We start from the raw sequence: 27,351 nt of genomic DNA, 5'->3' as shown, positions 1-27,351 counted from the left end.
CAGGGGCCCCGGGGGTGGGGAAATCGTTGTGGGGAGGCTGAGACTGGCCAAGATTGACAGATTCGCAGACACAGGGTAGCAAGAACAGCTCCGTCGGGGGCAGGCTCTGGGCCATCACGGCCCCCCAGCCAGGATGGTTTTTTCCAGAAATTGGTCCGAGGATGTTTGTCCCTGTAGGGCGTGGGAGTGCCGGCAACGGGGTTCCCCGAAGGAGGGCCCTGTCCCAGCCTCCCGAGATGCCGTCCACAGCCAGCGGGGACAAGACGAAGCCACAAGTGACCGAGTGGCTGCAGGAGGGAAAGCTCTCCCCAGGCTCACACACACCTGCTGCCTGATTTGGCAGCGCCCACAAGCTAAGGACAGTGACGTTGCTTTTGAAAGGTTCACGAAGTGACAAGAAGGAGCCTACTCGGTGGAAAGGGAAGAGGATATGAAAATGCACTTTCAGCATCCGTGAATGAGGTTTTACAGGGACAGCCACGCGCACTGGTTTATGGAACGTCTACTGTCCGCGGCGGCTTTCATGCTGTCGAGCAGCCGTGAGTCAGGACCCGCACCACAAGGTTCCAGCTCAGGCCTGGGGCCGGCGAGGATGTGCTCAATGTTCTTCGGGCACCAGGAGGGAATCCGGTAGAACACTGTCCGTGCGCACTCAGACCCGGAGAGCCTAGGCGTTCCCGCAAAGCCAGTGGACTGATGTTCTGGGTCCCAGGGCACCGTTGGGCACTGCCGCCGGCTGTTTCTCCTTCCTGGCACAAAGCTGATTTCCTCCTCAGCTTAGACCTGTTCCCCACATCCCCACAGCCTTGGTGACATGCCAAGAGGGTGCTGTCGCTTTGCCCTCTCCTCCCCCACCCAATGCCAGGCATGCGGCCCAGCAGCGACTGGCAACCGACCCAACCGACCACACCGGCAATGAGGGCGGGGGCCTGAAGGGGTCCACGCTGCAGAGAAGGGCCCTCCGAGCCACGACGGCGGTGTAAAGGACGTCCCTGGGGGACAAGACTCTGCACTCACTGCCATAATCACGAACCGAAGAGCCGGATATCGGAAGCGCCAAATGAGCGTCCCCAGCGCAAAAGGATAGGGGTGCGGCCACCACATGGGCTCCAGCATGAGACCTGCCATCGCTCGGAGCCAAGAAAGGAAGGACCTGAGCGCCCCGCCATGCCGAAACAGGGCTCCTGTGCCCAGGACTGTCACGAGAGTGACAGGGACCACCTGCATCCTCCCGGAGAGGAAACTGTGTGGCCCAAGGGCCAAAGGGCTGGCCTCCCAGGAGTCGGTGATGTCAGAATGGGAAGGGACCCGAGTCCCTGACAATACACACCACCTGCTCCCAGGCCCACAGACCATGTTGCAGGAAGTCGGGATCTAAGAAACACATTTGTAAGAGAGACAGAAAGAGAGGAAGAGAGAAAGGAAGGAAAGAGAGAGGAGGAAGGGAGGGGAGAAGAGGGAGGGGAAGGAGGAAGGGAAGAGGAGGGGATGAAGAGGGGAAGAGGAGGGGGAGGATGGGAAGGAGTGGGGAGGGCAGGGAGGAGGAGGGAGTTGGGGCACAGCCCGCAGCCACCAGCCATGGGGAGCGTGGGAGTGGCTGGGGCAGCAGTCACTTATGGTCACCACCAGAGCCAGGCGGGAGGGACACAGCAGCCCAGTCTCCTGGCTAACTCACCTGCGCAGAAGCTTGGCTTTGAGCGAGGCCCGGGAGGCGCTCCAGGTGCTCAGCTCTGGGCTGCTCAGGGCCGTGGGCCGGGTGTGGTCGAGCACCGTCAGGTCCTTGCCTTGCTTCCACAGCTCGTAGCGCTCTGGCTGCAGGATGCGCACGAACACGTCCATGGAGATCTTGACCATGTCCTTCCGGCATGTGCACTGCGGGGTGGGGGGGTGCAGGGAACATCTGCTAAGCCCGTGACCAGTGAGCCCGACAGAGGCAGTGAGTCCCACCCTGGCCTCTTCCGTTACTAGAACTTCTACCTCCAGACCGTGGAGACCCAAGTCAAAGCCGTGCCCTCTAGTGGGAGCCTCCAGGCCACCCCCGTGGGGTCACAGCTCCAGCCCGGCATGTAGCCTGGGGAAATGACGGCAGACCCTTTGTGGGGACTCGGGGGTCTTCAGGCAGAGGGACGCAGCTCGGGAGCCCAAGGCCAGGAGGGGTCCGACCTCCAGCTGCCCGTGTGTCGGCTCTAACCGAAATCTGCCATCTGTCCGACACACGTACCGAGTAGGTCAAAATGCACGCAGACCGCTTCTTAACAGCAGTCATTTCAAGGGTCAGGAAGGGGGGAGCAGTCAGTCCCCAAAGGCTGAGAGCAAAAAAGGAAACAAGTGATTTCGAGAAGGTGCGGGGCACCCAAGGGCGCACACACGTCTGCTTGCGGACGCTGCCTCACAGGTTTGGGAAGAGGAAGCCAGGACCCGGAGGCTCAGCGGCTGGCCCAGTGCACCGGGGGGAACTGGAGCGAGGCTGTCTTGGGCCGGAGGGTCCTCTGCGTCTGGGAGCTTTGAGCATGGGGCAAACAAGCATGGCGAGAACAGACTGAAATGGGGCCCCTCTTGTCCCCACTTCTGCTGTCTAGGCCCGTCCCTCTCATGCCCTGAACAGCTCCCGCAAGCCCACACGTCCTGGAGCCTCTCCCCCAGGCCATTGCACCACGGTGGCTCCCAGTGCCGGGCACCGTGCAGGAGGCACACAGGTGTCCCAGGGACACTGGAGACACCTCGGGAAGTCGTGGATCAGAAAAGCCAGCTAAAGATTCCAGAAGCTGGGCTCCAGTCGGTGAGCCAGCGGTCCACCAGCAGGAAGAACTCAGGCAGCCCTGGTCTCCCGACCTAGCCGCGGGATGACACCGGCGACTGGAAAATCATCCTGCTGCAGAAAGGAAGAGAAACTGAGGGGATGCTCGTCCGGGGAAGAGGAGGCATAAAGGGCCAGGCAGTGAGTACTTCTGGCTTTGTGAGCGGCCTGGTCTCATTACAACCTCCCCACTCTGCGGGGCTCAGAATCCCCACAGATAATATGGGAGTGAACAGTGTACCAGTAAAACTTCATGCACAAAAACAGATGAAGGGTCCGATTCTGCCCAGGACCTGTTTGCAGACTGGTCTAGACTCTGGAGGATAAAGCACCTGTTAAGCAGGTGGCCGAGGGGACCCCAGGAGGTGGTCTTGGCCCCGGGGTGCCCTCCTACCTTTGCCTAAGATGCACACAGTCCTTGCCTCCTTATGGGGACACGTATCCCCAGGACATGCTGTCCTGTGGGTGCTGCCCAGAGGCCTCCCAGCAGCGACCCTTCAGGGACACGTCTGGGGACACCTGCGCTGAGGTCCCCGCAGCTCCAACCTTGAACGCCGGCCTGCTCAGAACGTTCTCAGGCCCTCTTTCTGATTCCCTGTCAGATAAACAGGCTCAGGAGAAGCCCATTTCCAAAACCGCAGCTTCAAACGTGTTTCCATGTGAAACACGCACCTCACTCTCCTTTCCGACCCCGTCGCCGTCACTATCACTTTCTTTCTTTTTTTTTTTAAAGATTTTATTTATTTATTTATTTATTTATTTTTTAAAGATTTTATTTATTTATTTGACAGAGAGAGAGATCACAAGTAGGCAGAGAGGCAGGCAGAGAGAGAGGAGGAAGCAGGCTCCCTGCGGAGCAGAGAGCCCGATGCAGGGCTCGATTCCAGGACCCTGGGATCATGACCTGAGCCGAAGGCAGCGGCTTAATCCACTGAGCCACCCAGGCGCCCCTCACTGTCACTTTCTTACTGGAAACAGCAAGAAGGAAAAGATGTCACCGGACGCCAGCAACTGAGCTCCCTGCCCTGACAAGCCTTTCCACGTCTGCCCCATCTGCCCCGGAAACGGGGACCACGGAGGACCCCCGTGTGAGGTGGGCGCGGCAGGGCTGCAGGAGGGGCCCCGGGAAGTGCCCTGAGGAAGGTCCCGCAGCCGCAGCTCCCACCCCCACTCCCGGGCTACCCACCCCGCGGGAGCTGGATGGGGAGCTCGGGCTTGGAGACCACGATAACCTGACCACGCCACCGAGCAGGAGGGAATATTTATGGACGAGTGATTCCCAGCAAACGCAATTCATTTAATGAAAAACTGCGCAGCAGAGAAAGGCTGGCGGGGTAATTTGGCTTCGGAGGGGCGCGAGCACAGATGGTGCCCGGGTTTCAGACTCCTGGCCCGGCCGTGGCCTCCCCAGAGTCCCCATTGACAGCGGCTTAAGGGATTTGTATGGAGTGGCTGTGCGATTGCTTTTCCTTGAGTAATTAAAAAGAGCACCTGTGTGCACTCTGGTGCGGGGGGGCACGGGGATGTGCTCGTCAGCACTGCAGGGAGGCCTGGAACCTGGCCCGAGCCCTGCTGGCCAGCGGGGACGGAGCCGCCAGGCGGAGCCACGCTCCCAGTCCACAGGCTCTGGTCGTGGTGGGGCCAGCGGCCCCGTGGGAGGATGATTCTGGAGCAGCCCTGGCACCCAGGGAGCAAGCAGTGGGTCCGGGGGAGGGGAGCGACAGCTGCGAGTTCAGGACGTGGCGGAACAGCTGAGCTGGGGTGAGGGAGGGCAGGTGCCATGGACCCACCGGCTCTGTCTGCCGCCAGCTGGTGGGTAAGGGTGCTGAGGCCGACAAAGACCGAGCCTCTCCTCCCGGGCCCAAGCTGACCCCCAACAGCCCAGCCCTCCGCACCAGCTCCCCTGTGACCGGGGACATCACAGGCTGCTGTCTCTTGGCGGCTGCTGGGCCAGCACGCGGAGGCTCCAAGCCGCGGGGGGCTGGCCCGGAAGGGGGCTCAGAGCAGGTGGCGGCGGGAGGGGCTCACGGCGGGTCCGCACTATTTGTTTTCGTTCCCCGTCGCACCAAGCCTGTGCAGATGGGCATTTTCAACGATCTGCCGGCGTCGCTCGAGCTGATAGTTTCTGCTGCTCTCGCACCAGCTCCCCAAGTTCACAGCCCCCCACCCCGTCAGCACCCGCCACACACAGAGAGAGTGCTCTCAAAGGGAGTTGGCTGTGTCCTTAGTTTCTGATGAGAAATGGCACAAATGTGGGGGAGGAGGTCAAGGGACCCCCCCCCCCCGAGCAGCCACCAGGGCACGCAGCCCCCAGCCGCCAGAACCGCGTGCGGGGCTCCGTTCTGAGCGAGGCTCAGTCACGAGGGCGCCAAGCGGCACCTGTCCTGCCCCAATCAGCCAAGGTGGGGCGGCTGGTGGTCCCACTAGCACCAGGCAGGGCCATCTGGGAGCAGAGGAGGAAGTAAAAACCAGAGGCAGGGAGCTGGCTGGGGGGAGGGGAGGCGGGGAGGGATGCACTGTCAGGAGGGGACACCCCCCCCCCCCGCCCAGCCTGCCTCCCACCCACAGCATGGACCCATCCCCCACCGCTCTCGGCCCTCACCCCTGGTTCCAGATTCACCCATCTGGACATGGCCCGGCCCCTGCGGCCCCTCGCCAGTTCCCCGGTGGCCAGCGAAGCGGCACAGTTGAGGCCGGGACAGGAGGGCTACTGCCCCTCCCCACTTGTGAGCAGAAACTGCTTCCCGGACAATGCTTCCGTCCAGTGGGGCCCCCCGCCTTGACAGGCGGCCCGAGGAGCTGCCCGCACCAATTTCCTTAGTTGGCACAATGCGACCGGGGGCGCACCCCTCAATTCAGGCAAAACCCGTGCTGCCAGAGTGACAGCAGAGAGGGGAGCTACGGCCCCCCACGGCTGCCCACCCAGCCTGGCCAGGCCCCCAGCTGCCAGCCCCGTTGGAGCGGGGGGTGCGGCCGCTGGCCACTCCTGCCACTCAAGGCAAGCATCTCCTCCCAGGGACCTCACCCCAGGAAGGGACAAGCCCAGACAGAGCCGGCCTCCCCTTCTGTACCGATGAGACCACGCGTGCGCAGGTGGAACCATAAGCGCGCTGTTCCACGGCCATGGGCAGATCCGCACGACGGCACCGAGCGCTGCTGCTACCCCTCAGTCCTGGACACTGGGGGAATGACAGAAACGTCCTGGGGACGGACCTGCGACCTCAGGAAATAACAACATGCACGCTCAGAAGTACAGCCAGGCCCCGTCGTGAACAAAACTCTTTAGGAAAAGGCCAAGCCCCTTCATCAGATACCAACCACGGCTCTTTCAACCGTGGGGCCAAACCATTTTTGTGCCATTTACTTCCCTAAATCTCTTTACTGGGCAGGTGTGTCCCTTTAAGTGAACGATGGCCACGTGACAGAAAGCAGGCCAAATGCAGCCGACCACCCGTCTGTGAATAAGGTTTTACTGGCACGTGGCCACAGCCACTGCGGTGGGGTCCCCAGCTGCCGGAGCGGTTCCACGGACACCGCATGGCCTGCACTTGCGAGCGTTCACAGAAAGTTTGGTGAGCCTTGGTCAGAGGAGCAGAGTGATTTCCACAGGTGGCCTGAGGCCTAAGGACCTCAGCGGGGTGCATGCCACAGGCCGACCCCGCTGAACGGTATGAGCCCCTAGAGACGCGCTGGGGACTGGGCTGTGGCCCCCCCACATCCCCAGGTTGAAGCTCTAACCCCTGACGTGCCTGCATTTGAAGATGGGGATGTCGGGAGGTAAGTACACTTAAACCAAGTCCTCTCCCCGCTCCACGCAAGGACATGACGGGCAGGCAGCCGTCCTCAACGCGCCAGGGACTCTCATGAGAACCCAGCCCCCGTGGCACCCACGTCTCAGATGTCCAGCCCTGGAACCGTGGGGGGACACGCTCCTACTGTTTACAAGCCACCCAGGTCCTTTGTTGCAACTGCCTGAGCTGCCCAGGGCAGGTATCCCTGTGCACACCCCCCACTGTCCTCTTCTTGATTGAGCACGGCAGGCTGCACACCCCCCCACCAGCCGCTTCCAGAATCCAGCTCTCACCAAGTACCAGGAAGCACCTAGAGCCTGACGCACAGAGGCCGGACCCGAGGCCAACTGTCCCCTATACCTGCAGCCCAAGCTGGCCATTCTCCATGAAAAGGTGCTTCCTGGAGTCCAAAAGGACCTCAGGGGGCCTGGGCCACCTGCCCTTTACCACACTCGGGCTCACACCCAGCCTCAGAGGGTACCCGGGGCTGGACAGGACCAACCCCAGGGGGGCCTTCGGGTCCCCTCCTAGCAGAGATGCTGGCTCCTAGCCCTCAGCCACTGATTTCCCACTCCTTGCTCGGAACCACCTGGTGTTTCTGATTCACAAACTCAAGCAGTCACACACGGAGGAGCGCAAGCAGAGGTCTCGAAATGACACCCACAGAGTGACGGGGTCAGGCCCCGGGGCACCCGGGTTTGCTCAGAAGCCCTGCACCTGCCCCTCCGGCAGAAGAGGAAAGGCAAACGGCCCTGCGGGGGCAGGGGGGGTCCTTCTCTCCGCAACAGGGTGGGTGTGCGGGCGGCGCCCTCTCCTTCCTGAGTCATTCCCAGGATGCTACACCCGCAAGGGGCTCCGCTCTGTCCACAGCCGAGGAATACGTCCCGGGGGAGTTCCCAGGCGCGGCTTCCCTGACCGATGCCCTGCGCAGCGGATCCCCGCACTGTCTGGCCTGGAGGGTGAGTGGGCGGGAAGGGCCCGTGACTTCCTAAGCTTGCAGGTGAGTAAAAAGAAGTGGACTGAAATCAGACTGGGCCCCTGTAAAGCCACACAAAACCGGAGCAAAAGGGTCTCAGACTCGGAGCTCCAAGAGGGTCCCCTCTCCCACGTGTATACGATTTTTTGTGCTCTCCGCTGGCGGGGCTGAATGGAGGCGGTGTCGCTGCACGCTGGGCCTGCCCTGCAGCGGCCCTCGGTGGCATCGGGCGACAAGAGACACACGGAGCCCTCCTCATCCTGCCTGCCTCTCACGTCCTGCTGCTTTTGACCGGACAGGCAGCTGGGGGAGGGCCAGCGGCAGGACGCCTCCTCACCCACCCAGGAACTCACTCACCAGGGGCCCTGAGGACTCGGGTGGCAACAGGCCAAGAGGGGAGGGGAGGGAGGGGGCGGGGAGAGGAGAGACAGCAGGGGCAGGAGCCTGCCAGGGCAGAAGCCTAGCCGGGCCCAGGCCCTTCTCCAGTCGGGGCGCTCCCAACACCGAGCCTCCTATCACACCTGCCCAGGCCTCTGTGGCCCCCGGTGGCTCACTCCCGCACGAGACGCCGGGGATCTTGAGAGCGCCAGCCAGAAGCACTCATGTCACTTCCAGATGACAAATGACAAGAGCTACGACTGTGGAGTTGAGGGGCGCCGGGCCTAATGTGAGCGCCGACCTGGGAGCAGAGAGCCTGTCACCGCAGACTGGAAGACTGATGCATCAAACAGCCCGACATGCAAGCATGTGTCATGTGTCTCCCAGGACCTGCCACTCAGACCGAGGATGAGAACACAGGGTAGGGTAGAGGTTTGCCTCTGGTTATCAGAACAGGGGCTCCAAGCAGAGACAAATAGGTTTCTTCTTTCCCAAGCATGGAAAAGTAGAAACTGAGATGTCGTCAGGCTCAGAGCAGCTGGCCCTCGGGGCCCCGGGGGGCGGAGGGCAGGCTCAGAGGGCGCACGGAGCTGGACTAGCACATAGGCTCCCAGCACTCAGGATGCCTGGCAGCAGGGACTCCCAGACCTTCCACAAGGGCCTCCCTGCAGGACGAAGACCGAGGGCTGCCGCTCAACTCCACCTCTCCCTCCCTAGGCTTTAAAGCAAAAAAAAAAAACAAAAAAAAAAAAACAAAACCAGGGGCGCGTGGGTGGCTCAGAGGGTTAAGCCTCTGCCTTCAGCTCAGGTCATGATCTCAGGGTCCTGGAATCGAGCCCCACATCAGGCTCTCTGCTCAACAGGGAGCCTGCTTCCCCTTCTCTCTCTGCCTGCCTCTCTGCCTGCTTGTGATCTCTACCAAAAAAATAAATAAAATCTTAAAAAAAAAAAAGCAAAAAACTCAAACCAAACAACAAAAAATTCAACCTTTTCATAGGAATCAGTATTAACGTCCAATACATCTTGGAGGATCCCCTTTATTAACATTCCCGTGGCCCTCACTGTGCAAAGCACTGCTCACGGGATGCTCCAAGCGCACGGGAGGGCCGATGCGGGTCCAAGGCAGCAGGGTGCGGGCGGCCACAGATCCGTGGCTCCTCTGAGATTGGGCGCCCCACAAGTCCCCCCCCGCTCCCCATCACCGCCCAGCATTTATACAGCCACCGAGCACACTGGCATCTGTCCCGCAGATCCGGGGTCTCCTCCGCAAGCATTTTTGCTAAATGCAAAGAAAGCGTCAACCCACAGGCTCAGAAATGCGCCCCCCGCATTTTCCTCGGGAGGCTGGCGCCACGCCTTGCCTACGGGAACAGGGATGGGAGGGGATGTGGGAAGTCATTATGATAAACCTTTCTAGGGGAAGAGGACCAGCCTCCTGCTGTCAAGGGTTTTAAATGAGATCACGCAGGCAAAGCTCCCAGCCAGCGGCTGGCAGATCAGTCAGCGTCGGCGCGTTTCCGATCATAAAACAAGACCCCTGCCTCCTAATTCTCCAGCCCCTCCCCGTGCTGCTCATCCAGCAGGAGACAGGAAGGCAATAGAAGTGTTTCTCTGCATCTGATTCGTAGGTCTGGCACTTTGTTCTCAACTTCTGAGGAATTACCCTTTCCCAGCCATGACAAGCCCCCACAAAATGACCAAAACCATATAAAACAGGGCACTCTCGTAAAGCAAGATAAAAAACACTGAAAGCCAGACCTTCCTTGAACATCTTGCAGCAAAAAGAGCCCTCCCAGGCGCTGAGCTCCCCAAGCTGACCCCGCCACTCACACCTCCGTGGCCTGGCAAGGCCACCGTGCCTCCTCGGCTTTGGGAGCCCTGGCCCAGATGGGGGCAGTACCCCCCTCTGCCTCCAAGCCTGGACGGCGCTCTGTGAGCTGGACTTCAGACAAGACCTCTCAAGGCTGCTTCTGGGGTCTATGCACCATCAGGCTCGGGGTGCGGGGTCCACGGGGAGCAAGCACACATCTTCCACAGAACTTGACCTCCCCCAACTGACACGTGGGGCCCAAATGCCTCCAATTTCCAGAACCTGGTGGACCCCGCTGGAGTACGAGAGCTCCTGTCTTGCTAGCAGCTGTTCCCCAGATGCAGGGGGACCCCAAGGCACACACAAATGGAGCTCAGAAGAGACTTCCGGGGTCTACCAACACTTCACGGGGTACAACCCTGGGAGGACCAGAGGGAGTGCAGGGGCCCATCCAGAGGACCTGCTGCTCCCCCTGCCTGTATCTCCTTCTAGAATGTTCTCCACAAGCCAACAAACACAGATGGCCTTTTCCTGTCAGACAGATGATGGCCCACAGCCACTGTTTACACCCCGCCTTTTCTCCAGGACACCTTTTCGGGGAATGCCCCACCTGAGAACTCAAGGAGCCGCTCACCCCTTTTCGTGGCTGTATAGTATTCCAACGTCTGGCTGGCTCATTGCATGTGTGGGCTCTTAGGTTGTTTCCAATCTTCTATGTGCCCAAGGATCCTCTACACCCTAAAATTAATACGATTAAGGCTTGAGTGAACCCCTAACTTCACTTCCCTCGGCTGACTCTGCTAACAGCCACAACCTCCGTGTTTCTGGAGAACGAGATGGGCTCCTGTTCTTTTTGTTCAGCTCTCTTTACCCCCCACCATGGGTGCCAGTCCACGTTCTTTAAAATGGGGATTGTGATTTTTCAAAAAACCACTCAGCCTTCCCTTAGCAGCTGGCCCCTCCCACCGAATGTTTCCGCTTGCTCACAGGCTCCGCCCCCTGTGTCTTCCCAGCCCAGAGAACTGTCAGGGCTCACCTGCAGGAACGGACACCACAGATGATGCCCGGTGTCAGTCACCGACCACCCTAGCACAGAACGGCCATTTGGCAGAGGCAACAACTGGCGAGAGCACAAAGCCAGCAGACGCCCCAGTCCCCCAAGCACCTGAGGACAGGACAACTCCATTCTGCTGGAAATCGGGCAGGGGACGGCCCTGGCGGGGGCACGGACTGAAACTTCATGGTGCTGCACACACTCCATCCCACATCTGTCGGGCACGCACTCAGACCTCCGAGGGGCCCCAGGCCGAGACGCCCTGCTCTGGGCCCCACTCCTAATGAGCATTCCCGACCGGCTGCTTGTGCTCTGATCTGTGCTGGGACACGGAGGGCACGGACGCCCTGGAGCCCAACTCCGGTCACAGGGAAGGTAGACACGTCTCGGCAGGACCCACAGCCATCGGAACGCCAGACAGCCCCCTCTGGGAGCTCCCACAGTGGAGCGACTGCTGCAGAGCGACAGGTCCAAAGCCGCATGCCACCCTCCGCCCGGCAGCACCGAGCAGATGCCCGGCATGGCCAGCGACCAACGGGCCTCTTCCCAGAACAATCGGGCCAGCAGGCACTTGGGCCCACAAAGCGTTAAACACCCCCGACGGGGGCAGAAACCCAGCCGAGGAGCCTACATGCACTCGTGACGGCTCACAGACGCCGCGGCCCCCCGTTTCTGCGGTAATTACCAGCGCTGCAGCGAGAGATAGAACAAACCAGTTCATTAGGAAATCCACTGGAAGCTCTCAGAAGCGCTTCATAAACAAAACAATTAGGCGCACGGCTCCCAGGGCTCCCCTCAGCCCTTGACAGCGGGCTGCCCCCACCCCCCCCTTGCAGATCCCACAGCCAGCCAGGCGGCCAAGGTCCCTGGCCTTGGACCCAGGCCGATGCAGCCCCCAGGAGGCCCGGGCTTCGGCATCACCCTCCTCCCCTTTCTCCATGAAGGAAGCCTCCTCCGTGTGTCGCTGTCCTCCCTGGGGCCCACAGGTGTGACCCTGCCCAGCAGGACGGCCCGGACGGTCCTGCCCGTCTGCAGCCCAGGCCCTCCCACCTCCCATTCTGAACAGACGGCAATGGCGAGCGTGAGAGTACGAAGCAGGCACTAGGTGCTCACGATCCGAACAATTCGGTTCCCATTTTACAGGAACAAAGGCCAGTGGGCCTCACCCGGTGTGCTGGGCATCTGAGGGGCCAAGAAGGGCCCTCTCCCCTCTTCCACACTTGGCAGAAGGCCCCTCCCTGCCAGATGCCTCTCGGGTCGGGGGTTGACAAGCTCCCAGGGAAGCAAAGCTCTCGGCAGGCGGCGGCCCAGACAGCCGGCAGAAAATCAGTTAAGTGCACCCGGGCTCCTGGCCCAGTAAATGGGGCTTGAATTCTCTCTCGCTCTGCTTAACCTGCAGTCAACTTCCGCACCTGCCTTGTGGAGAGGCCTGGGATGTCGGCACCACCTAGATGAGGAAAAGAGCCCCTGGTCCGGCTTTGCCCAGCGCCACCCACCACAGAAGCAGCCGGGATTATGCAGAACTAAGGCAGCGTGCAGCCCTGTAGGGCGACTTCGAGTTCACACCAAGGAAGGGCGGTGCGTGCACGTTTCCTTTCTCCGCGCGAAACTGGCGCGTCCCTCTGATCTCCCCGATTGTAATCCCGCTACAAAGCCCGCCCGTGTGAGCACAGGAAATTCTGTCCTCGGAAATGGAGCTCAGGCCTCAGGAGGCAACTCCCACCACCCGAGTCTAGCCCTGGACCCCCCACCAGGAGGCGGCCACTGGCCTGGAGAGACACCCCCGGGGGGGGGGGGGGGCCGGGACGGGTATGCACCCGAACTGTCAACCGGCACCCGCCTCCCAGCGGGATGAGGGAAACAGGCAGGGTGTGAACGTTCTAGGCCCCTGCTACCATGACCTTGGCAGTTAACTGACCTCTCCTGCCCTCACCCTGAACAAAGTTCAGGGTCACCTGGCAGCAGGGAGAGGGAGGGAGGGAGAGACACAGGAAAGGAAAGAGTGCGGACTCTGAGGAGGGGTGGAGCTGAGGAAAGCCAGTGCTTAAAACAAAGCAGCAGTGGGGCGCCTGGGTGGCTCAGTGGATTAAGCCGCTGCCTTCGCTCAGGTCATGATCTCAGGGTCCTGGGATCGAGCCCCACCTGCTTCCTCCTCTCTCTGTGCCTGCCTCTCTGCCTACTTGTGATCTGTCAAATAAATAAATAAAATCTTTAAAAAAACAAAGCAGCAGCAGCACGTGACCTGGGGCTAGGCCGGCCCCACGCCTGCTCTGCACCAAGCCCTGTAGCTTCCTAGGGTCCCGGGGCCCCCGCACCCCGTCACCTCTCACCCTCTCCCTGCGGGCCCAGCTCACTCCTGGTGCTTCCTATGCACACAGCAGGTGCTCAGCAGTGCTCGCTCTGGCGCCTGAGTCTGCATGGACTCCGAGCTCCCCTTGCTCCCCATGTGGCGGGGGAGAACGCCGGGCTGGAGGGACCCGGTTTGGGCCTGCCGGCTCATTTGGTTTTTCATTCCTGTTTCTAAAACAAACCAACAAAACCACCCTACCAGGGGCAACAGCAGCCAGAACCTTCCACCTCCGGGGGCTGCAGGGCATTCAGGGAGGAAACCCCCAGCAGGACGGGCAAGGATGATCACTTCTCCCTCCCCTGAAGACCTACACTTGCTCGTAAGAAAAAAAAAGTTGCATAAAGAAGGCAGAAACATATTGAGAGGGTACGTTTTTAAGGAACCAAACTACACCACACGGACCTAACATCCACCATCTGGGCAGCCCCCCCGGCACACGTGTAGAGTGAGGTTACACGTATGTCACGCAAACTGCGGGGCCCCTCTCTCCCCCCTGCTGGGGGGTGGAGTTGGCAGGAAGTTCCCCCCGACCCCCTGGCCCCCACCACCATGTCCCTGTAATCACTGCCCCCCTCCTAGGAGTCCCAACCTCGACCCTTGGGCACTTAGCGGTCTCTGCTCACCCCATCCCCCAGCTGGCTTCTCCCTAATTACAAACCCTGGTGGCGATCTCCCTCCATCCCCGCCTGCTCCAGATGGAGGCCCAGGGCTGCGCCCAGGAGACTGACAGCTCGGAAAGCAAGGGTTTTCGTCTGCTGCTGTGCCCCGGTGACGGGGCTGTGGGATCCAGAAACTGTGGCAGGAGTCTGGGACAAAGAAGGAAGCAGCGTTTTCCTGCCCGTCCCACCTCAGCGCAGGCCTGGGAGGGTGCGGGCAGCGGTGTGCTTCTCCTCTTGCACACTGACGGCTCACGAAGGTTAACGCCAGCGAAGTGGCTCAGAAAGGAGAACCATGGAAGAAAGCAAACACCAGAATCCACCTCGACTCGGCAGTGAACCCAGGGCGGCTCAGCCTCGCCCTGGCTGCGGAGGGCAGGGGGTGCTACGGTGTAAACGCTGCCAAGGGAAGGCCAGGCCAGAGAGCAGAGCCTGGGTGCGAGGGCCCGAGGAGAGCTCCCTCTTGAGGGCTCTGGCAAGAGGCTGTAGCCGGGCGGCTTCCTCTGGCCCATAGGGGAGACTGCCAGACGGGGCCTGAGCCCCCTACTCCCAGTGGGGAAGTCTACAGGTGGACGGCAGCGACACACTGGCCATTTGGCCTGGACTGGTGGTCAACCACGGCCACTAGCACCGTCACAGGCCCACCGAGAGGCTCTGGAGGCAGCGGCCATGGTGCTGGGCGTGGCGGTCAGGACCGAGGACCTGAGAGAGCAGACCCTCTGATACCAGAGATCCTGGGGGCTGCGAAAGCATGCTAGAGGCAACCGGTCGGCCCTGACTGGCCTAAGCCAGGGCTAGCGCCTGAGCCTGCCCATGCCATCGGTCCTCCAGGCGAGCGGCAGCCCACTTTCCCTGCCACGACAAAAACACAACTATGTTCAGTTCTGCAGGCCAGGCGGTCTCTGGAACAGCTACCCAAGTCTGCTGCTGCAGGAAAACGCAGACAAAGACACCTTGTCAATGAACGGGTATGCCCATGTGCCAATAAACTTTATTTATGAACAAGAACTCCAGGTTTCATTTTAAGTGACATGTTGCATGTTCTTCTTGGGATTTTTTTGCACAACTCTTTAAAAACATAAAAATCATTCTCAGGGGGCACCTGGTGGCTCAGTGGGTTAAAGCCTCTGCCTTCGGCTCAGGTCATGATCTCAAGGTCCTGGGATCGAGCCCCATATCAGACTCTCTGCTCAGCGAGAAGCCTGCTTCTCCCCCTCTCTCTGCCTGCCTCTCCGCCTGCTTGTGAATCTCTGCCTGCCAAATAAATAAATAAAATCTTTATAAAAAGAAAATCATTCTCAGGTTGTGGACCACACGAAGACAGCCTGCCGAATGTGGCCTGTGGGCCCGTTTGCTGACCCTGCTCTAGAAGGACGAAGAACACGAACACCTTGAATTCAGAGGCCGGCCAAGTGCAAGAATTTGGCAACAATGGGCCAGCCCAGAGGGAGTGTGACCGAAAAGGCACAAGGGGCACGATGAAGGGGTGGGGGGGTCTTCCTGAGAGCCTGAAGACGGTGAAGAACCAAGTTGAAATTCTCTAAGATCTGGAAAGTGGTTGGGGCACCTGGGTGGCCCGGTCGGTTAAGCATCTGCGTTCGGCTCAGGTCATGATCCTGGGGTCCTGGGATCGAGTCCCACGTCGGGCGCCTGCTTCTCCCTCTGACCCTCCCCCATGCTGGTACTCTCTCAAATAAACAAACAAAATCTGTAGAAAATAAATTTTAAAACCGGGAAAGCAGAAATACTCTCCCTGGGTCCTGAGGAAGGTGCGTGGAGGAACCGGCCCCGGCACAGATGGGACGGGCAGCGGGGGCCGGCAGAGAGAAGCCCTTGCTCAGATCCTCCCCAACCCCACTCGCCGTTCCCTAACACACAGCCAAGGACCCAGCAGGTCCCTGAGAATTACCCAACCTCCAGCATCTCCCTGCCCCTCCCGGGGCCTGCCCCTGACACGCGTCAGCTGTCATGGGCGAGGCCAGGCGCCTTCACGGCGTCTCCGGCCTGGACGGCTCATGAGGCAGCAGCGCTGCTCGTGAGATGCAGAAATCGTCGCCCCGTCCCACCGCCGAAAAGCCCGTGGGCTGCCCTCCAGGACTGCGCGGACGGATGCCCCACGGCCAATGGTCACTCCCGCTGAACCCCGTGCCTTCCTGCCCCGGGGCTCGGGGCTGCTGGGGCGGCTCTGCGAAGTAGCCCGGCACGGGGCCTGGCCACACGCCCGGACCCGGCTGGCGCGGAGCACTGCACGCCACTCGCGCAGTAATTTCACGCTACGCCGCCCGGCGATGTAAGCGCGAGGCCCAATCTAAGGCAGCGCTTCCCAGATGTCACTTGTTTGTGAACACATGGCTGAACCCCAAATTGCCTTTACTATCTGGGCAGTCCCTGCGGGCCCCCGTGCCGTTCCGGCGCCGACGGCACCTCCAGGACAAGCCTGCGATCCCGTCCAGAGCTTACGACTCGGTCGCAGCTCCCACCGCGGCCGGGGCCCTCGGCGTGCACACGGGCCCCGTGGAATTCTCTGCGCGCTGTACCCCCACAGTCACGTGAACAAAACCACAGAATCCGGGACAGCCCGTCATTCCTTTAGGTCAAAAGAAAAAGTTCTAGTGTTCCCGCCCCTTCTCTTTCGGCGAAGCCCGTCTCTGCCAAAGACGGCCCCCTGGGAGAAGAATCCCAGCACTGCCAGCCCCCGAGGGCCTCTGCAGTCTCCGTCCTGCAAAGCCCGGTTCCTGTTCTGAACTGTGCTGACACGGCGCGGCTGGAGAACTTGGTAGTTAGAAACGTAAAAGGCGAGCCCCTCTGTCCAAACCGGCGCTGCCCACCAGCGGCAGGACGCAAGCCAGCGGTATCAGCTTCAGTCCAGTCTGCACGCTCGAAATGCGAAAACGAACAGGAGACGCTCACTTGAACGACGTATTTGGTTTAACCCGAACTATGCAAACACATCGGCTAAATAACTGGCACGAACCACTTATCTGTGGCGATATTTCATGTCCCTGGTGACGCACCGAGCCTCGGACGTGTTGTGTGTTACACCCACAGCTCAAGGCCACGACTCCACGCGTGGCCAGCAGCCTCCGTGCTGATCCCCGTGGGGGTCACCGCTGCTGGGTCTTGCAAGAAACCCTCCGACTGCCCTGGTCCTGTGCACTGACTCGGAACTGGCCAAGCGATCCCTCGGAGGAACCCCTAGGCTCCAACTTGGGAGGCAGGCAGGAAGCACCCTGTTTTCACACCATACCGGCCTGGCTGGAGGGAGTGCTCCTGTTCCACGCGCCCCAGCACCAGAGAGATGCCCGTGACTGGACCTGTCTGCAGTGGAGAGAGGCCGATGGGCTGAAACCCTGGGCCAAAGCCTGAGCCAGTCTGACGGGAAGAGCGCGCCACCTTCTGGGAACACCGTGACAGGGGCCCAGGGCTGCAGTGGCAGTTCTGGGAGGAAGACCCCTGGCGCAAGCCTGTTCCCACCGACAGCCCCTCCTCGCTGTCTCAAAGCGAGGCCCTCTGAGAACAGGAACAACAAATTCCCAGGGAAAGAACCAGAGGAGTCCTCTTGGCCGCCAGTGATCTCCACGGACAAACCAGACACCAGGAAGCCCTCGGGCTCAGAGAGCAGGGTCTGGTAGGGAAGAAAGGTCCCCGGCCGCAGCTCGCAGGCCCCGTGCCTCCTTCGCTAAGGATCCCAGAATCAGACGCTGGTGGAGAGACCAGGCCCCCCGCCGAGTCTAAGCAGAGGCCACACAGGCCCGGACCGGGACCGAGGGGCGGGCTGGGAGCGGCCGACCCCCATCAGGACCCTTCCAGCGGTCCCGCGGGCACTCACCTGAGTGGCTACCTTGCCGTAATCGATCCACCGCAGAGTGGCGAAATTGGTAGATTCTGCACAGTTGAAGCCGTGATTGAATCCGGCATGGTAGCCGTAGGGAAACGTGATCATGAACTCCCCGGCCTCCTGTGTGATCTGGGGAGGGAAGGGCCAACAGGTGAGCAGGGCCAGCAGGCGAGGGGCGAGGCCCAGTCAGGAGCAGAGGCTACCACGTGGCTCCCCCACTGAGGTCACAGAGGCCGGAGAAACAGTGCGGGCGTTAGCAGGACACAAAGTCAAGGTGGGGAGCTCTGCCACGTAAGCTGATGGTTCCAGAGCTGTTCAAGCGGCCTGATCCAGCCTCTGAAACAAGACCCCAAACCAAGGAGCTGGGTGTGCGTGACGGGGGAGAAGACCCACAAGGACCCCAGAGGGAAGCGTCTATGACCTCCGCCCCGAGGCCTGGAGAAAAAGGTGGTGACTCCCCTGGGTCCCCCCTCCCCCTTCCCCCCCGGGTGGCACTGAGCCCATCACACAAGCACTCCAGAAGACACGGGATCCAAAAGAGGGATGACAGTTAACGGCGGTCCCTGTCCCAGAACACAAGAGGTGGGGCTGGGGAGCCGATCCACAGACGCGGAAACCACAGCTGCTGGCGCGGGAGTGACTCTGAAGTCCCTGTTTTCCGGGGCTGGGAGGAACCAGTGCCCCGCAGAGGAACAGACCACCGCGGGCAGCCCCCCACCCAGCAATCCCCCTGCCGTGAGACGGGCCTCCGTCCCTGAGGAGTCCGTTTCTCCAGTTTCATCGAACAGCTTCGTGCGGACTGTGGTCTTGTGTCTGCCTCTGTCCCGTGGTGCGACTTCCAGGTCCTCTGTCACTTCCGGTTCCTAAAGGGAACCCTGTCGTGCGGGTGTGCTGCTGAGTACTTCCCCGTCCTCCTGCCGACAGATCGCCGGCTGTTTCGAGTGGGGCTGTGGTGACTGTTCCAGAACGCGGTGGGGCCAGTCTCCCTGCAGACACGCATGCCTGCGTTCCTGCGGGGCCTCCTGGCAGTGGCGCCTCTGGGTTTCCGAGAACCTGCCCGGTGGTTTTCCGTGGCAGCCCCCCAATTCAGCCTCCATTCTGGTCGTGGTGGGGAGTCCCCATCAACTTTCCTCCTGGCCAGTGTTCAGGGGGCGGGGGTGTCCCTCCGGGTGGGCTCCGGTATCTCCTCGTGGTCTCGACCCCCCTTCTCTGAGGCCTACAGGTGCCTAAGACGTCCTTTTGCCAAGTGTCTCCTTTCGCCCCCACTTAATCAAGTTGCTCATCTTTCTGGCGTAGCTTCGTACGACTTCTCAGGCTTGCTAATCTGTATTTATTTCTCCAGAGAGATGAGCAGAAGTGGCTGGATTCATTTACGTAACCAACAAGAAGTCAGACCCTGCGGGGGTGGGGGGGTGGGAGACTTCCCAAAGCCAACCACGGAGTCAAAAATCAATCAAAACTGACACAGCCTGGAGGAAAGCCAGTCCTTAAGAACACGAAGATATTTTTCTTTTCAAGTAATGAATTGCACCAATCAAGGGAAGTCAGTGTGCATTAAGTTATATTTTTAAATTCCTGTCCAAGTGACAGGCGTAGGGGGGATGAAGCCCACACATGGCAGGAGACGGTGAGTGGAGGGTGGGGAGAGAACACGCAGTGTCCCCGAGGCCCCAGCAACGCCCCCCCCACCCTGCCCTGGGCCCAGCAAGGATTCTCCAGGCCGGCTCACGCCACAGGGCTGTGTGAAATGAGTGGCTAATACAATTAAAATGTAGGGATTTTTTTTTTCTTTGAAACATAATTACTGATTTTCTCATCCTTTCTGAGCTGACCTTGGATAGCATCATCTCGCTCTCCCCCCGCAGGGCGCAGGCATGAGCGGGGAGCCTCGTGGGCAGGCGTGCGCTGCGGGGGTCCCCCTGGGGGCCTCCCTCTCCTGGACGGTCGCTCCCTAAACCAAGGCCTAGAAGCAAAGTGCTCAGGAAGGCCGGCAAGATTCGGTCACAAAACCGACACCCTGGTGGCTTCGTCTCGAGCCACGGTTCTGTCCTCCGTGTCACCGCCGCTGACATGATCCCCACTGGAAATCAGAGGGCACTTGGGACAACGGCTAGGCCGTACGGCCCTGTCAGAAGCCGCGCAGGCACGGCCATCAGGACACACCAGTCACGGAGGCAAAGCCTGAGCGCGGCTGCTTCCCCGAGCTCCAGCAGGATAAATGAGGAAGTCCGTGGCAGATTATGGAAATACACACTTTTAATTATTAAAAGGCTCTGCTATTGATCTGCTTTTTCTTCTAGAAGTAAATACCATTACAAAGATTTATAAGGGGAGCGCGGGAGTCACTCCCCGCCCCGGGCTGCCAGGAATTCCGATAAGGGGACCCCCGCGGACCCGGTCGGGACATTCATCTGGAGCCTGACGCTGGACCCTGCTGGGCTAGCCTCGGCCTCGGCCCTGCAGGCCTGTGGGCCGTTGGGGGCCAGGCTGGTGGGGGAAGCTCGGCCTCTGAGAGCCAGCTGCCCCGGGCCAGGAGGCCACTGCCTTCGGGGGACGCTCAGGCATCTCGTGCACCAAGCACAGTGCCAGGCAGACGGTGACGCAGGGGAGGGGAGGGTGCCCGCCCGCCGACTCCTCGGACGGGCCTCTCTCTCCTGGGAAACAGCGCCCGGGAGAATGTTCTCCACAACCCACAGGAAAGCAAGTACTTCTCACTTCTGGGAGCAATGCCGGGTCTGTCTGCGAGGTTCCTGGTAACCGGTAGTGTTCAAATCAGGGGCCGAGGGGAGGAGAGGGAGGCAGAGAAACCTGCGTTCTCAGACCACGTGCCGCTCCCTGACGGACGAGCCCGACGGCTAGAGTGAACCCCCAATCTGCGCGCTAATGTCGAGGGCGATGTGACTGACATGTCAGAAGCGATTTCCAACCCACTGACACGCCCAGCAAGGGTGGGCATGAGGGTCTGGTCGCAGAACTTGCTCCCGTGCCCGACAAATGCTCCTGTAGGGAGACCTGCGGGAACCAGAGTCCCAGGAAGGGCCTCCTCTCCCGGCCTGCCTCCGCTACCCCCCCCCCCCCCCCGGAGTCTGCTCCGGCCTCTCCGGAAGATTCCGAGCAAATCCCTCTAGTCCAGACCAACCTGGGGATGCAGGCCTAGACCTTCCCACCCAGGAGGCTGGTCTGTAGGGAAGGGACTGCCTGCAGCGGAGAGCCGCGGAGCCCCACTCCGGGGCGGAGCCCCTGACGAAGGCCCAAGTCTGGGAGCTGGCCTTCCACCGCTGCCCGCCTCCCCAGCTTTGGGCCTCATTCGTCACAGCCTTTGTGGGGGACAAGCGGAGCACCCCCCGGGGCAGTAAACTGAATGAGTTCACAGTCTGCACACTGCGGGAGCGCCACAGATTTCTTTCCTAAACAGGTATTTGCTCTGGCAAAGGACATCTGCAGTGGGCCAAAGGGTGCGGCCAGAGAGCAGCGTGAAGAGTGGGGGTCAGGGGCACTGCCAAGTGGTCCTGCGGCTTCCCAGGAAGTCTGTGGGTGCTGTCCCTCCACTGCAATCCCAGCCCCGCAGGACCCTGCAGGGCGGGCAGCCGGCAGCCGCACTGGGCAGGGGACTGAGCGTGGGAGGGGGTGGGAGTTACGTAAGGCAGGACCCCACCCATCTCCCCCTCTTCCGTCCTCACCCCCCACCACAGCGGAGCTGGAGGCTGACTGCCCAGCCAACATGCCCTTCCCTGGCTTGCCAGTGTTCTTCTAGAAGCTTCTGCAGGCTTAAGAAGCCAGTCTCCCAGGACATGGGTGGTTCCCTCAGCCGGGGCCCTGGCCGCCCCTACGTACCCGGCTGAATGGGATGCCGTACTTCTTGAGGATGATGGGCGAGATGAGGGTCATCTTGTGCCGCAGGAAAGCATCACAGCCCTGGGAGCTCCCGGGGAAGAAGCCTGGAGCAGAAAAGACGGGCATCAGTCGGGCGGGCGGCAGCTGAGCAGGCCTACTCTGGGCAGCGCTCGCCTCCCATCAGGCACGGAGCATGGAGCCGTGTGGCCCCCAGGGAACAAAGCGCCCAGGAGCCTGCCCAAAGCCGTGTACTCGGCTGGCGGCAGGTGAGTGAGCCCAGAGCCAGGAGGGGCCGTGGCCATCTGTGCAACCGAGTGTGCCCCCAAGTCACAGATGGGGTGTGGGCCAGGGCACAGCTGCACAGGCCACCCCCTCTGAGCACCCGCCGCACTGCACGTGCCCAGTCGCTCAGCCAACGTCATGGTGCAGCAGGGGAGACAGGACACCGAGACGGACGCTCTCAACCCGGGAAGCCGTGGGCAATGCTCCCCACACAGCCACGGCTGCAACCAAGAGGATGAGAGGGCCCCTGTGCAGGCCCCAGAGAGGGAGACTCCGGCTTTCGGCTGACCCTCCGAGGCCCGCAGTGCGGCGGGAAAGGAGCAGAGCAGCCTGACCCCGGCTGACCTTCTGCGACACACGAGATGCGAGTTCACATCCGGGTATGCTTTCTGTCGCACAGTGCAGGCCACACAGCTCGTTTAAATCAAGGTTCGTGAACGTACAGAAGTCAGACCATCAGCTCTATCTGCTCAGAAGCTGTGTTGGGCTAACGTAGTTCAGGGACCTTTCCCAGTCGCTTGTTAGCTGAAGCTCCCATCAACGATGTGTAGGTCTCAAGGTTAAAGAGAAGCCCCGCGATTCCACACAAAGGTGCTGGGCTTCTCACCCAAACCATCACTGAGAGGCAGCCAGGAAGGGCTCCCTCCAGGACCGGGCCCCGGACGCAGCCGGCCCAGGGACCCTCCCGGGAGCCGACCCAGACCGAGGTCCCCCAGCCTCCCGGCCAGAGCAAACCCCCGGGGGCTGGCCAGCTAGAGAGGGCATCCTTGGGCATCCTTGCGTGTGTGCGTGTGCTATGTGCTAGCACAGGGCCCCGCCCACACGCCTGCTAGGGGAGGGGGTGGGGGTTGGGAGGCCCTCCGGCAAGGACACGACTGTGACTGCGAGGTTCTAGAAAGGGCGAGGGATTACTGAATCCAGCAACTTTCCTTGGTGCTAAAAGCGTTTCAATTAGAGTTATGGCCCCTGCCGCCCGGCCCACGGCCTCTCTGCAGTCCCTCTTTTTAATGCACAGTTTAAGTGGCTCTCATTAAAGCTCTAATAAAGGCGCACATTTTAAGTGATTAGCACCAATCGCGCGCCGACACATTAACGCTCTCTCCGTGGGCTCCGCGACTCTCCCAGCGAGCCCATTTGGAGCTTGGCTATTCATTTTCCATATTCATTGCAAACTCATTCCATCCATCTCAATAATGGAGTCTGTGACGCATGCCCCCCAAAAAGTTTGGAAGGGACACGGAGGAGGGCAGTGACTCACTAGAACCTCTCCCATCCTCCCTCTGAGGAGGCGCGCAGGGGAAGCAGGAGGCCAGCCCTCCCCGCAACGCCTCGGCTCCTCCCCGGGGCAGACAGCCCCAGTCCCCCTGCCGAGGACTGACTTCAAGAGTCCACGGTGGTCACAAACGGCGATGCGGTGGCCCACAGGCCTCCAGCTCCTGGCTCGTCCTCTCCCAACCCCGGCACTGAGCGTCCTGCTCGTGCCCAGAAAGCAAACCAGGCCAGATCCGGGGGCAGCGGGGCCTCGGCTGCAGGAAGGATGTGGGGAGCAGGCCAAGCTCCAGGGAGAGCAGCCACGGCCCTGAAGGACCTCAGTTCTAGTTTTTCTAGGCAACACTCGGTCGTCCAAAGGCAACACTTTTCTTTTCCGGTAGAGAAGGCACAGAGAGGAAGAACACACTAGGTGTGGCTAGCTGCAAAATCCAGGGGGACACTAAAAGCAGAGAAGCAGGCAAAGGGGGGTGCCGCCAGCCCTGCGGTCACCAGAGGGCACCCACGCAGACCACTCCGTGGCACTTTCTTCCGTGGCTATGGTGGGGTGGGAAACTCAACAGTGGCCCCCCCAAAGATGGCCACGTCCTGCTCCCCAGAAGCTGGGACTATGCTCCCTTCCACGCGGCAGGGGCTCCGCAGACGGGATTAAGCGCAGGCGTCACCACAGGGTCTCCACGGGAGAGAGGCAGGGGAGGCCACTGACCACAGGACCGGGCCACGGGCTAGAGCCGGCGCCTCTGGAGGGAACAGGTCGAGAAGCCTGAACTAGAGGCTCAGGAGAAGCCAGCCCAGCCCACACCGGGTTCAGTGGGGCCTCTGACCTCCAGACACGAGGAATGAGCCTGGGGGTTAACCCGGTTAACCACCGGGTTCAGTGGGGCCTCTGACCTCCAGATACGAGGAATGAGCCTAGGGGTTAAAACTGCTCTCAGAGCAATTTCGGGTTCACAGCAAGACGGTGAGACTCGTGCCGTTAGGCGCCACCGACTGGTGATTTGGGACCACAGCAACAGGAAAAGAAAACGACGGGGAAAAACACTTTTCAACTTGTATTTCAAAATTAATATTCATATTCTAAATTTGTATTTTAAAAAATACTTCGGGAAAACATTTTAATTTGGTTTTTATTTTAGATCTTTAGATAAATAAGAGGAATCGCTCTTGGCCAGGACTGTAAGCGGCATTTCTACAGTGAGAAACGTGGTCCTGATACGGGGGTTCGGCCCTGCCTGTGAAGACAGAGCCCGGGTTTCCCACATGACAACATCACCGGCCTCGAGGCTGGGCGAGCCGGGCCTGGGGCTCTGGCCCCACTCTCTGACAAGCCTCCCTCCGTCCTCGTCCTCGGAGAACCAGTGTGGAGCAGGCGTCTGGTGAACAGATGGGCAGCTCTGGGGGCAGCCAGCGCAGGAGCCCCGTTTTCCAGAAAGCTCTACCATTGCCATCTCCAAAGCCAGCACCGGCAGGAGAAGAGCACAGTGGGCACTCCTTGGGGGGCATGAGGGAGGGACAAGGGACGGTCGCAGGACGTGAGGGAGACTGCGCCCATGCTGAGTGACGGCTTCTAGCTTTCGCGGCTGCCAGCAGGGAGGGGTCAGGCTGCTGCCACCGCCACCCAGAGCGCCGGGGTGATCGGATGGGCCCCGTGCTGTCCCGCCAGCTCCCGGACAGGGCCGGATCCCCAACGGCCCCGCCTGCCCGGGGGCTTCCAGCCAATGAGGGCCAGACCCTTGGGGCCAGCGGGGTCTCTTCCCATAGTCCCAGGCACTTACAGCCACCTGCCGTCAGCACAGAGCAGGGCGCCGTGACGGGGAGCAATGCAGGAAGCCACCCGTGCCTCCGTCAGGACGGTCGGGGGCCTCAGCATCACCCGGTAGGGTGTCTGGTTTGTGTCCAAGGATGCCATGACCTGAGCGCCTGCCTTTACCCCAAGTGGTCAGTGCCCCCTCTGCAGACACAGCCTGGGACCCTCTCTGACAAATTCCGTCAGCCCAAGAAGCGCCCGAGAGGCCGGTCTGCAGGGGCTGCGGGAGGGGCCGTGTGCGGAGGAGCCCGGCAAGCTGCACACACGCCAGCAGCCGCCGGTCACCACGCAGCTGCGGGGCACGAGCGCGGGGGCCCCGCACCAGACGGCTGCTTTTCCAGACCAAACACAGACGGTAAGACCTAGAGGAGGCTGTGACGCGCTGCCAGGCGCCGGGAGCGGGACGGAAGACCGCGGCCGCCCTCCCCGGCCTGCCGGAGCCCGCAGTCACATCTGGCAGCTCCGTGCTCACAACCCGGAAAAAAGAGAGTTCAAAGCAACGGCCTCCTGTGCGTCATTCACGAGGTGACCAACCCCGCAGCAGGGGCCGGGGGTGGGGGGCAGATCGGATTACGAGTGGGAAAGGAAACGGAAAATCAGACAGTGACAGCTTCCAGCACCCTCCACACCCAGAGATGGAAACTCGCACAGAGAGGGCGACCCAGGAGCACGGGGCTGCCACCCCCCTGCCCCCACCCCTGCCCGCCCGGGGCCCAGCTGCCCCCCTGCCCAGGGGCGCAGACACATACCGATGGCCAGCCGCTCCAGGCGCTTGCCGTGCTCCGGCGGGATGGCGTACCTGCGAGAGAAGGGAGGCCCGTCAGACGCGACGGCACATGTGGCCACCGCGCGTCCGAGGGGCCCCGGGGCGGTGGCCGTAGCCTCAGAGCAGAACGGAACCGCGGCCGCCGTGGGTGCTGTGAGAAGGGGCGAAGGGCAGCGGGAGGGTAGCAGGGCAGGAACCCACACAGCCAGCCACAACCCGCGGCCTCCTTGACGGCCTCCCTGGACACCAGGCTGGACGCGCTCCCCATTCAGCAGCACTAAACTTCTATGAAGTTTAAAAAGGCAAACCTAAAAAAGGGAGACCAGGATCGGAGCTGCGGGGGAGGGGCTGGAGGGCCCCCCACCCCCCCATCACCCCCCCCCCCGCACCCCTCAGCAGTCTCCTTGCCTCCCACGCCCCCAGCCCCCGGAGCCTCCCGGAAAGAAGCCTCAGGAGTGAGACACGCTTCATTTGTCGCCACTCCCCACATTTTATTTGTACACATTTTACGTCTGAAAGATTCCTGAGGCCCCGTCAGAAGTAAGAAAGATGGAAGGTGGACGTTTGCAAACACATGAAGCCAGAGGGACACCCCGCGGACAGCTGTGTGTGGAAGCTGGCGTGCCGGGACGGCGGGGACTCTCTCCCGGAGGGGACAGCCTGGGCAGGGGGTGCCAAGCGGCCCCACCCCAGCTGACGCGCCACCCCGGACTTGGAGGAGGACGTCCGTGTTCAAGCACAGGCGGGCAGAACCGGGGTGTGGGTTCTTAACGCTGAGCGCAGGCCGTCTCTCTGTCCCAAGGAGGAAGGGACACAGTAAAGACCATCTCCACAGCTACTCCGGCACCCCAAGCCCCGTCGGGGAGAAACTCCAGGGCCACGCTTCTCGCCCGGGGGGGATCCTGCCCCCAGGGGACTCGGGGCCGTGTCTGAGGACATCTGTGATTGTCATAACCACAGGGCAAGGTACTTCCAGTGCAGAGGGGGTGAGTCGGGGTGCTGCTCAGCCCCCACAGCGCCCGGGGACAGCCCGCTGACGACCCACCCCACGTTCTAGCACAAGTCCGATATGGGGGCGCGTGGCGCAGCACACCCTCCATCCTCCCTCTCGGTGCGGGAGGCAGGATGGGCAGAGCCGGGGACCGGGAAGCCGGCCCAGACTCTGCAGCTGGCTCAGTCCATTCCAATCAAGAGGGTGATTAGTGCTTTTTAATAAAATAAAAGGGGGCAGGGGCAGGAGATAAGGCAGTCTCTAATCTACCAGGATAAAAATAATTAATTTCTGGGCACACCGCAGGGCTCTGGAGGAGACGGCCCCACACCTTCGATTCTGTGCTCACCATCTGAACAAAGACGAGGTGACTCTTCTTTAAACAGCCTTTTATCACTGACGTAAGGATGACAAAAGTTAATCCCAATCCCAAGCACCTTTGTGGGATTAACGTCCCCCCAAACAAGGAAATGAAACATTCCGGTCCTCGTGGGAAGATGCCGGAGGATGGAAGGAACTAATTTACGGCTCCAAGGCTGTGATGATTAATGCAATATCCCCGGTCTACAATGCTGCTTTCACTTAATTACCGCCTGTAATTGGGAGTTGTAAAGATAAGATTAATTGAATCTGGTGGATGTTAAAAGTTTAATACGTTGGAGCGCGGCTCCTCTGTTATCAGAAAGCACAGGCCGCTGGACGCCGGGCCGGGCGCTCAGAAGAGCGGCCCCTGGAGGGTTACAAAGGACGGC

At 60.9% G+C, this 27,351-nt stretch overlaps 1 protein-coding gene across 13 annotated transcripts in view; it reads right to left on the bottom strand.

The window, feature by feature from the left end:
• Positions 1–27,351, bottom strand: part of KDM4B (lysine demethylase 4B) — a 132,377-nt gene that overhangs the window by 28,601 nt on the left and 76,425 nt on the right. For 11 of the 13 annotated variants that reach the window (XM_045990415.1, XM_045990412.1, XM_045990418.1 and 8 more), the window contains 4 exons: positions 25,592–25,641; positions 21,485–21,588; positions 17,642–17,779; positions 1,676–1,872 (listed from right to left, as the gene is read on the bottom strand). In XM_045990415.1, the coding sequence (XP_045846371.1) occupies positions 1,676–1,872; positions 17,642–17,779; positions 21,485–21,588; positions 25,592–25,641 (489 nt within the window). The other 2 variants (XM_045990425.1, XM_045990424.1) reach the window with 2 other exon arrangements.

This window comes from Meles meles, chromosome 20, assembly GCF_922984935.1.
Source record: "Meles meles chromosome 20, mMelMel3.1 paternal haplotype, whole genome shotgun sequence".
NCBI lineage: Eukaryota > Metazoa > Chordata > Mammalia > Carnivora > Mustelidae > Meles > Meles meles.
Note: the sequence above shows the minus strand (reverse complement) of the source record. Positions and strands in the feature narration are given on the sequence as shown.